At 28.7% G+C, this 10,859-nt stretch overlaps 2 protein-coding genes across 2 annotated transcripts; one reads left to right on the top strand and one right to left on the bottom strand.

Annotated features, from left to right (window-relative positions):
• Positions 1-1,850: 1,850 nt before the first annotated feature.
• On the top strand, positions 1,851-5,061 carry LOC145972942 (uncharacterized). The gene is made up of 8 exons (XM_083101990.1): positions 1,851-1,993; positions 2,400-2,501; positions 2,593-2,735; positions 2,818-3,114; positions 3,196-3,566; positions 3,647-4,010; positions 4,120-4,488; positions 4,597-5,061. The coding sequence occupies exons 2-8, from the start codon at positions 2,402-2,404 to the stop codon at positions 5,032-5,034; spliced, it is 2,082 nt and encodes a 693-aa protein (XP_082958116.1). The 5' UTR covers positions 1,851-1,993; positions 2,400-2,401; the 3' UTR covers positions 5,035-5,061.
• Positions 5,062-5,067: 6 nt separating this feature from the next.
• On the bottom strand, positions 5,068-7,729 carry Ccz1 (vacuolar fusion protein CCZ1). The gene is made up of 10 exons (XM_083101992.1): positions 7,521-7,729; positions 7,346-7,440; positions 7,196-7,289; positions 6,851-7,057; positions 6,588-6,763; positions 6,365-6,508; positions 6,119-6,264; positions 5,775-6,039; positions 5,581-5,708; positions 5,068-5,513 (listed from the first exon to the last, which is right to left on the bottom strand). The coding sequence occupies exons 1-10, from the start codon at positions 7,593-7,595 to the stop codon at positions 5,461-5,463; spliced, it is 1,383 nt and encodes a 460-aa protein (XP_082958118.1). The 5' UTR covers positions 7,596-7,729; the 3' UTR covers positions 5,068-5,460.
• Positions 7,730-10,859: the final 3,130 nt, after the last annotated feature.

Below are 10,859 nucleotides of genomic sequence, written 5' to 3'. Positions count from 1 at the left end.
ATGTTGGGGCATAAGTGTCAAAAAAAATAGATATGGAGAATAAAGATCTATAATTATAATCAATTTAGTGTCAGTTAGTTAGTGAAAAGATTTTTACATTTATGCGGCATGCAACAAACTATTATAAACCAGAACATCAAAATTTGCGGCATAAGTTAACGATCTTTAAATTACCAGTATATAGTTACGGCCTTCATAAACGAGTCTTAAGGGTTGTTTATGAAGGCCATAACTGTTAACTCTCTTACGCCGGAACCGGTAAAGTTCAATACTGGAATTTCAATGCTTTCGTTTATAGTGAATTTAAAATTCATTATAAACGAAAGCATTGAAATCCTAATATTAAACTTTATTATGCCGGTTCCGGCATAAATTAACAGTTAGTCCCGATTAGAGTCTTATATAAATAAAGAGAAGCGGGGAGTATCCCGTTTGACCACGTTGCGATTGACCACAGCCAATTATATCGACCCCTGTGCCTAGGGAAACCAGCAACGATTAACCAATCAGAAAATCCTATTTTGAATTGGCCAATTGGCGACGTGGTCAATTGGGCACCCTCCAGAAAAGCGACATCGGCGTCACGATTTCTGATTGGCAATGGCTTTATCTAACAATAAATTCAAGCAGTATTGAGACCGCAGTGGAGAGTATGTTGTATGTTTTTACGTTGTATGTTTATAATTCTTATAATATAACGTTTAATGGAACCGGAGCGGTCTCAATATGGCGATGCTAAAAATGGTGGCGGGGAGTCTGAAGTCGCTTCTCTCTTTTTTGTTTTTAACATAAAATCAAAAGGTTTCCGCTTTGTTTCTGTATGTGCTTCAATCGTGGAGGAGCATTTATTATTCCGCGCAACTAATAAAAAAATTTCGATACAAAAAGAAATATGACATTTTATCGATAAAACAGGACTCCGGCATCTTCTTAAAAATTGACCGAATCACAGCCGATTCTCTTCATACTTGACTGTAATTGGTCAATTTCTTAATACTTAGGGCTTAAATTACCTATTATTATAGATCCGGCCTTATCCTTGGTTCACAATCTTGCTTTAAGTGATGGAGTTGTAAGAAATTAACCAATCACACAGTTGAATATGAAAAGAATAATTGAATACGATTGGATTCTTACGACTCCGTCACTTAAAGCAAGATTGTGGCGATTAAAGCGTCGTCTACAATGAGATTTTAAGGCGCAAGACTTAAGAAATTGACCAATCACAATCAAGTATTAAGAGAATACTCAACTGTGATTGGTCAATTTCTTAAGTCTTACGCCTTAAAATCTCATTGTAGACGACGCATAATGCGGCGTCTACAATGAGATTTTAAGGCGTAAGACTTAAGTCTCCTTAAAATCTCATTGTAGACAACGCTTAAGGGCCCTCACACACGAAATTGCATAGCTGCATATGCATAACATAAGACCATATGGACCAATGAGCATCGAGTATTAAATCGCCATATTGACTTACATAACATAATATTCGATGCTCATTGGTCCATATGGTCTTATGTTATGCATATGCAGCTATGCATAACATAAGACCATATGGACCAATGAGCAACGAGTATTAAGTCGCCATATTGACTTACATAACATAATACTCGTTGCTCATTGGTCCATATGGTCTTATGTTATGCATATGCAGCTATGCAATTTTGTGTGTGATGGCCTTTAAGCTAACTGGCCACTGTCGGACTGGCCCTCTGTAGGCTCTTAATTTTGGCTGAATCTAAGAGCATACACCAATCAGATTCACGAATTTTACAACAGTTGCAAAGCAGCTTTTCCTGCTGAACGCAACCATTGTAGCGGAGGCTTAAGGATCTGTAGTGCACATATCTGCTCACTTATCTGCTCCAATTGCCATTTTACAAGTGTTCTCTGGTGTAGATATATTGGAGCATGCAATGTGAACAAACCATTCGACTACGGAATTCTTCTAACCTTTTCACGCACACAAGCGAGGGATTCAGATTCTGAGGTACATGACAATTTTAACAGCATATTTAATAATAAAGTTTTTTTGTACTTGTAATAAATTTTTTTAAATTTTTAATATTGATTTTATTAATTCAGTTTGTCTTCAATATTAAAGTAAAATATATCATGTAGATCTCCAAAATATTTCTTTATCTTCTTAACACTACATGTGGAAGTTAAAGTCCTGGGATTGTTTATACAATAAATAAATTTATAGATAAAAAATAAATACAGAAATATATAAATCATTTAAATTATTTATAAAGTTTGAGAGCAAGTTATATGTTGATTTTGTGTATTGTGCGAGTGCATGCATGCACGTATAAAAGTAGTCATTGAATAATAAAACAAAAACCTTTTTATTGAATAGTTATATTTGTTATTATCTTATTTATTATTATTATTAGCTATGGGTCGTAAAGCAAAATTTGATGGAACCCAAGTTCCTACTGGACATGGAAAAAAAGTCAAAAAGCAAAGCGATCCAACTTTTCCACAAGGAGTCTTAGGTAACACAGCAATTTATTAATAAATTTTTATTAACTCTGTGTAAAGTAATATGTAAATTATTATTACATAAATGTATTTTTGATATTGTAGTTAAAGACATAAGTAAATTAAGTCATCGACAAAAACAAAGGGTACAAAAAAGATTACTAAAGCATCGGCAGCTACAAGAAAATACAAAAATATTACTCAAGAAGGAGGAAAATTCCAAAGAAGAACAGATACAATTAAAAAATGTATGTTTTTTTCTATACATTAAATGCATTATATTATCTCAATTTTAACATATAAACTATCTCTTATTTAATTATATTTTAGGGAAAAAATATATCAAAAAAACTAAAGAAGAAGAAAGAAAAGAAATTTAAATCAGCTATTAATAACAATTATCAGAATGAAGATGATGAAGAGGAAGCTGATGACAATATTATAGATGTTCAAATGGAACAAGATGAAGAGGATATGGATGATGACGATGATCAATTGCATTTTGCAGCAAAATTTAAAAAATCAAAACAGAAGTTTTTGAATAATACAGAAAGTGATAGTGAAGAAAATACGAAAATATTACTCAAGAAAAAAGAAAATTCCAAAAAACAGATACAATTAAAAAATGTATGTTTTTTTCTATATGATAAATGCATTATATTATCTCAATTTTAATATATAAACTATCTCTTATTTAATTAACTTTAGGAAAAAAATATATCAAAGAAGCTAAAAAAGAAGAAAGAAAAGAAATTTAAATCCGCTATTAATAACAATTATCAGAATGAAGATGAAGAAGAAGCTGATGACAATATTACAGATGTTCAAATGGAACAAGATGAAGAGGATATGGATGATGATGATCAATTGCATTTCGCAGCAAAATTTAAAAAATCAAAACAGAAGTTTTTGAATAATGCAGAAAGTGATAGTGAAGAAATGACATTCAGCGAGGAAGAATTTATTGATGACGAGCAAATAGAGTGTAATGAAGAGGCAGATAATAAGAGTGATGATGATGATCTACTTCCAATAGAAAAAGTTAATAAAAAATTGAAAAAGAAAAAACAAGAAGAAGAGTAAGTACATTTTTCATATTCAATTAGTATACTTTCTTTTTATTCTCTTTGTTTTATTTATTTTATCTCTCCTTAAATAGAAAGTATGCACAAGAAGAAATGGACAATATGATTGCTCATCAAAGTGTATTTTCTTTTCCAACTGAAGAAGAACTTGCTAATGTCACTAACTTAAAAGATATTCAGCAACGAATACGAGACATTATTATAGTATTATCAGATTTTAAGAAATTACGGGAGAAAAATAGGTCGCGTTCTGAATATACTGAATTACTTCGGCGAGATTTATGTACATATTACAGTTATAACGATTTCTTAATGGAAAAATTGATGCAAATATTCCCATTGGATGAATTACTAGAATTTCTAGAAGCAAGTGAAGTAGAAAGACCTATGACCATCCGTACAAATACTTTGAAAACGCGACGACGGGATTTAGCAGAGGTAGATTAATATTTTATATAGTAAATCGCGATATTTATAAAATAAAGTTTGCTTATGAGCAAACTTATATATAAATATGTATATATACCGATGCTAATTCTATTTTTAGGCTTTAATCAATAGGGGCGTTAATCTCGATCCGATAGGAAAATGGACGAAAGTTGGATTGGTAGTATATTCTTCACAAGTACCTATGGGCGCAACACCAGAATATCTAGCAGGACATTACATTATACAAGGTGCTGCTAGCTTCTTACCTGTTATGGTATTAGATCCAAAAGAAAATGAAAGAATTCTCGACATGTGTGCTGCACCGGGCGGTAAAACTTCGCATATTGCGGCACTTATGAAGAACACTGGAATATTATTTGCTAACGATGTAAATAAAGATCGATTAAAGGCTGTTGTTGGTAATCTTCACAGAGTTGGTGTTGTAAATTCTATAATCTGTAATTATGATGGAAGACAATTCCCTACGGTATGATTTGATTTTTATTAGTATACTTATAATTCGTAAAGATTAATATATTTATAAATTGTAAAGATTCTTCTCTCATAATTATAATGAAAATATAACAATTTTCAGATTATGAAAGGCTTTGATAGAGTCTTGTTGGATGCTCCATGCACAGGCACAGGAGTAATTGCAAAGGATCTCAGTGTAAAGACTAATAAAGAGGAAGTAGATATTCAACGTTGTTGCACATTACAGAGGGAATTGTTGCTAGCTGCTATAGATTGCGTTAATGCTCGTTCGGAAACTGGTGGTATTGTTGTTTATTCAACTTGCTCAATTCTACCAGAAGAGAATGAATGGATTATTGATTATGCTCTTAAGAAGCGTAATGTTAAGTTATTGCCGACTGGTTTAGAATTTGGAGCTGATGGTTTCACAAGCTACAGACAACATCGATTTCATCCTTCATTGAAATTGACCAAAAGATATTACCCACATGTGCACAACATGTATGGTTTCTTTGTAGCAAAATTGAAAAAATTTTCTAATGTTATTCCTAATCAATAAAACAATACAAAAATATCTAACATTTAATCGATATTTGTATAATCATTTTTATTTATAATCAGTATAATATTATTACTATTATAACATGATATATTATGGCATTCACTATTATTTGCGGCTTATACAATATCGTTTTACAGACAAAAGTATAATTTTTCATAGTAGAGAATAATATACAAAGATATACATAAATATACATATATAGCACATATTTATAGTTTGTTAAGTAATATGTATAAAATATACAACTTTTTCTATAATTAAGATATTATCTCAGAATGCACATTACTTTTGCAAATATTTAATGAAATAAAAAAAAATCTGTTCTATTGTGACAAATTATTTATTCTACAATTTATTTTTATTTAGCCAAAAATGAAAGAATTTGTGTTTGTGATTTCATTATTTTTATTGATTATATATTTATTAGTGAAAAAAAATACTTTTCAATTGTTTCTCACAAAGCCTCTTCACTTCATCTATAATAAAGATTATTTATGTGATTATCATATATCAATTGTATATCATAAAATATATTAAACTTACCATCAATTTCTATAATACTTGCACTTTTCTGCTGTATAATAACAAAGAATTCCCTCAAATTAGATAATTTTCCGACAATCCAATAATCACTTATAGTTTTTATAATTATTTCTCCAGCCTCGTTCAATCTAAGTATCAAATTATTAATTAATCTCATTATGCATCCATTTTATGATTTCTGAAACTATATATACCTGTTTCTATCATTATATATATCAGTGATAATTCTCAACACTTCAGGTGTTGTGAGAACATTAGAATAACATCTGTTATCTAGATGTATTGTACTTTTGTATGCTAGATTTAGCTTATTGAAATATAGATACTTGGTACAGGATTCTGGCGTGACTGTTACATGTTTAGAGCATTGCTCAGCTACAGAGCTGACCAATGTGGTTAACTGTGGACCCAGAAAGTTATCTAAGCTTTTGAAAAAATCAATTAATAAACTAGTTTTCTCTGAAAAAAAAAAATAAATATTTTTCATATTAAAAATTTTTCATATAAAAATTAACTAAATTTTAAGTAATCCACTTACTATCAACAAAGAGACATATTGTCGCACTTAAGGCTCGATATACTACTAGATACAGTGATACAGGCTTGGTAGAGTAATTGATAAAAACTTTTGGTGATTTTCCAATTAAATTGGGCTCATTAACACTAGCAGGCCCAGTAACAAATCTGCCAAATAAAAATATTTTTAATAATATGTCATAAAACACATTCAAATTAAATCAAAGCTATATCATTCAAATTAAATAAAAGCTATATCTGTCCATACTTTCCATAATGCGAAGTTGTGAATGGTGAAGGAGAATTTCTAGGTATGGAACCACCATGCAATTCTTTTTCAAGATGAGCTGGCAAAAGAGTGCTCACTAAATAATTATAAACTACTTGCATATCTTCAGGTTCTAAACCACTCCTAAAAGCATTACATGAAACTTGTTTAAAAATTATCCAAAATTTATCATAGTGAAAGTAATATAAAATACTTAATTTACCAAACAACTTGGTCATTATAAAGAAATGCTGTGTATTTAATTTGTGTAAACATAGCTTCTACTAGATTCATGAAACATTGTACCCTAAGAAATGTAATCTTATCAAGAGGTAAAAATTGTAAACCTTGAAAGACATCTAAAATATCGCTATTATTTAATTTTAATGAGAGCAGATACTGAAACAAAAAGAAATATAATATAAGAATATTGTATATTGTTCAATTATATACAATTCATAATAACAGAAATGCACATTTGCTTACTCGTGAATAAAAATGTTCCAGTTTAAGTTTCAGTAACATTACAGAACCACATTCAGGATCATTAATGATAGTTTCAAAGGAACCCATAAATAATCTAAACATCATATATGTCTGTTTCAATATAGCTTGACAAATGCTACTGGATACCTCGTCATTTTGATATTTGTTACCATCTCCTTCTTTATAAATGTACGGTATACCAACAATCTATAAGACACAGTTTATAATACATAGCAGCTTATAAAAAAATTAATTTTTTTATATTATTTCCTTACAATATGTATATATATATATATATATATATATATATATATAATCTATTATATTAATCTAAAATATACTTACCATAACCATCCAAAAATTAGGCTCTGGTTGATAGTATATTTGACGTGTTTTGTGTGTATGACAATAATCACAGGGTTGACCAGGATTAAACGATCTGTAATAATCTTTAAAGAAATATTCTTTATAGATAAATATAATTGTGATACATACTCTGTAAACTTGATTATCGCTTCGCTGAGCCCTATGTTTTTAATTTGAACATCTAAATCTTTTTCTGGATAATAATATAATATTTTCTTTTCTTCCTAAAAACATATTTATGTGTATAAAATTGTATATCAATAATTAAAAAAAAAATTTCTTTCATATATATATTTGTGTTTACCTCTCCTTCTCTCTTAGCGTACGTGCCATTAAAAATGTAAAAATGTTCCAACATGACTTCAGATTTGGAAGTCATTTTATTATTTTTAAAATAAACAATAAAAAAATATAGCTAATTATAAATATGTACTACAACGTAAAATATAATTGTTACTCATTGAAATATGCCAACTGACAACTGTAGATTAACCTCATATATCTATCAGAGAGAAGACTGAGAGATGTCATGGCCTGTTTTTAGGTGATCCTTGAAAGCGATACTCCCTCTATGGACATTGAAAACGTGGACATGAACTACAAAGCCAATGTCCATGAATGTTCTCAGAGGGTAATATATAATGTGCACAATTTCTGGTTTTGTTCCGTGCTATTTGCACGAAATGCCGGTAGCACCAGAGTATAACAATCATTATTTTGAAAATAATATATAAATATGATAAATAATAATTTTTATAAAAATAATTTTTATAAATTACTTACCTATATGTGTATGTATGTGTGCCCATACGTTGTCCAAATGATTTTAAATATAAGAATAGACTATATGAATATCGGCATATGTTACCGCCGGCATAGCTCTCAGGTTCATAAGAGTACTGAAACCTCCTCACCTGGCAAATGCCTTCGTTAAGGCGGGAGATACAGGGGAGGAAAAATTTTTTTATTTATTTTTATTTTTTTTAATAGAGTTTTTAAACAGAGAATATATAATACATACAAAAAATATATATTACATAATTATAATATATACAACGTAAATTATAATTAATTTGCAATTACATAAAAAATACATTACAAATTATTAAATTATTTAATTAATATAAAAATAATTACATTACAAATATATATATTACAAAATTTAATGTAGAATATATAAAATACAATGCATAAGAAATATGTATTACAAAATATAATACAAATTTAATATAAACTATAATTTTAAACTTAATATAAAATAAAGTTTATTACACGAAAGTGTCCAAAATATACGTATAATATAAAATTTACTAAAAATTTTTACATAGACCAGACAAGACTGATTAGTGATGATTAATTACGCAATATTTATTATTAATCATCGACATAGAATAATAGAATTTAATTAGTTTTATATAAATAACGTATAAACGTAAATAATCAAGATCAAAAGAGTTATTAATAAAATTATTGATCATTTCTTCGATTGTAGAACAAAGTATTTGCATTATTGACGCATTTTGCGCAGACCATGAAAAGAAATATTTAAAACGTGTAAAGATAGAACAAGCTTTGATGTAAATCAAAGATTAAATTACAAAATAAATTGCGATTTAAAATTCGCGAGAAAACGCGACGAATAAATAAATCGACAATAATCGAATATTCACACACACACACACAATTGCGAGATACGCATAACTTTTATAATATAATAATCGAATCAATAGATAGACACGCGTGCGATATAATTATTGTCACACAAATGTTGACAGACGAAGATATTTTAGCAAACATTTGTGATCCGTATTGTTTATGAACATAAAATACACTGTATCCGATGTATTTGCGATTAATATATACGCGACTTTATACGAATTTCACGATTGAGAATAAAATACATATCCTATTTCGCGCATGATTAGGTGAATAAGAAGAAATGAGCTCTATAAGCTTTAAAATATAATTAAAAATCGCGTTGTGGCCACGTTTAATAGAAAATAACGGAACGAATGATTTTCATTAATATAGTTATCGATCGTCTTTTAAATTATATAATAGAAGAAAATATTTGCACTACCAGCATTTTGCACGAACTATTAAAAACAATATTCAAAGACGTCGAAAGATAAACAAAGCTTTAATGTATAAGTCAACGATTAAATTATAAGATAAATCGCGATTTAAAATTGACGAGAAAACGCGACGAATAAATAAGTCGATAATATGCGGAATATTTGATCGCAATACGTATAATTTTTATAATATAATAATCGAAGCTCTCAATAGACACGTGCGCGATATAACTATTATCACGTAAATATAGAAAATCGAAAATATTTCAACAATCATTTGAGGTCTGTAATGTTTGTGAATATACAATTCAGCGACCGAATTACTGCGAATTTTTATAAGATATATCGCGATTTAAAATTCGCGATAAAACGGGACGATAAATAAATCGATAATATTCAAAATATTCAATTGCAGATACGATTGCGAGTGACATACCGGTAATATCCAATAAAAAGAGGAGCGATCTTAAAAATGGAGAACGATTAACATCTTGTTTCTACATTAGATTTCGCAAGATCAATCTGCGAAGAAAAGTTAAGTGATCCGTTGAACGTCGGGAATTCCATCGTAGGAGGGAACGAATCCTGGATCTTCCGGACTATTCCCGATAGCAATGATTTCAGTATTAAATCAAAGACAATTATCCCTCGTCATTATTTTCAATTCACGAAATTGATATTCACGTCAGAAAACATGTTCTTCCATTACTAAGAAATATATTTCTTTATTGAAAATTAAATGGATATAACCTTTGTCATTGAAATGTGATTACGAACGATTATATTTATAAATAATAAAATACATGCATTATTGGAGTTTGTGTTAAATGTGCGAACACATAATTTGGGGTACCGTCTGCGCGCGCGAGACGAATCGAACCCGATAACAGCAAGATTTAAAAAATTTCAATTCGAATAGTGTTCAAAATAAAATAAATGAAATAATTTTAAATATATAATTAATTCTAGATTAATTATCTAGATTCTTATTCTTGTAACGTTTAAATTAATAATTTTTTTTTCTTTTAATCAATATCTTACTGATATAAGGGTACCCATTCGATTCGTCTCTAAATTTTTATGTATTCGCACATTTTATGTAACATTCATGTATAATTTCGCGTATATATAATATATCATATTAACAAAAATTATAAAAATATTTTGAATACGTTAATTTGTTCATGTATTTTATTATACATATACATAAAATGATATATATATCTGAAAACTAATATTCTAAATTGGCGATGGATGTCCAATACTTGCAAATAGTTTCTTAAAAGAAACTAAAAACTACTATTAATATCCCCAGTACCAAGAAATAATTTTTCAAATGAGATAATTAATTAATAATTAATAAAATATATTCGTTCGTAAGCATTTTTATCAAAAAATTAATAAAAATTAATTACAATATGAAATTTCTTGAAAAATTAAAGTTTATACACAACGCTATATCCATATTTAATCTACTATTAAATTTTTCTGGCATTATATATATAAACAATAATAATACCAATCCTAATAATGATAGAACATTTTTCATGAAGAAAAAAAAAGATACA

Source organism: Camponotus vicinus, unplaced genomic scaffold, assembly GCF_025532165.1.
Source record: "Camponotus vicinus isolate PSW18456_S1 unplaced genomic scaffold, iyCamVici1.0 SCAF_6, whole genome shotgun sequence".
Classification (NCBI taxonomy): Eukaryota; Metazoa; Arthropoda; class Insecta; order Hymenoptera; family Formicidae; genus Camponotus; species Camponotus vicinus.
The sequence above is the reverse complement of the archived record's forward strand: the minus strand, read 5'-3'. Positions and strand labels throughout refer to the sequence as shown.

What these genes read in the sequence shown, in the direction of transcription:
- LOC145972942 (XM_083101990.1), top strand. Translation starts at nt 2,402, where the DNA reads ATGGGTCGTAAAGCAAAATTTGATGGAACCCAAGTTCCTACTGGACAT. An exon ending in TTTTCCACAAGGAGTCTTAG is followed by an intron (nt 2,502 to 2,592) that starts GTAACACAGCAA and finishes TTGATATTGTAG; the next exon opens with TTAAAGACATAAGTAAATTA. An exon ending in AACAGATACAATTAAAAAAT is followed by an intron (nt 2,736 to 2,817) that starts GTATGTTTTTTT and finishes ATTATATTTTAG; the next exon opens with GGAAAAAATATATCAAAAAA.
- Ccz1 (XM_083101992.1), bottom strand. Translation starts at nt 7,595, where the DNA reads ATGACTTCCAAATCTGAAGTCATGTTGGAACATTTTTACATTTTTAAT. An exon ending in GCGATAATCAAGTTTACAGA is followed by an intron (nt 7,290 to 7,345) that starts GTATGTATCACA and finishes AGATTATTACAG; the next exon opens with ATCGTTTAATCCTGGTCAAC. An exon ending in AAGTATTATAGAAATTGATG is followed by an intron (nt 5,514 to 5,580) that starts GTAAGTTTAATA and finishes TCTTTATTATAG; the next exon opens with ATGAAGTGAAGAGGCTTTGT.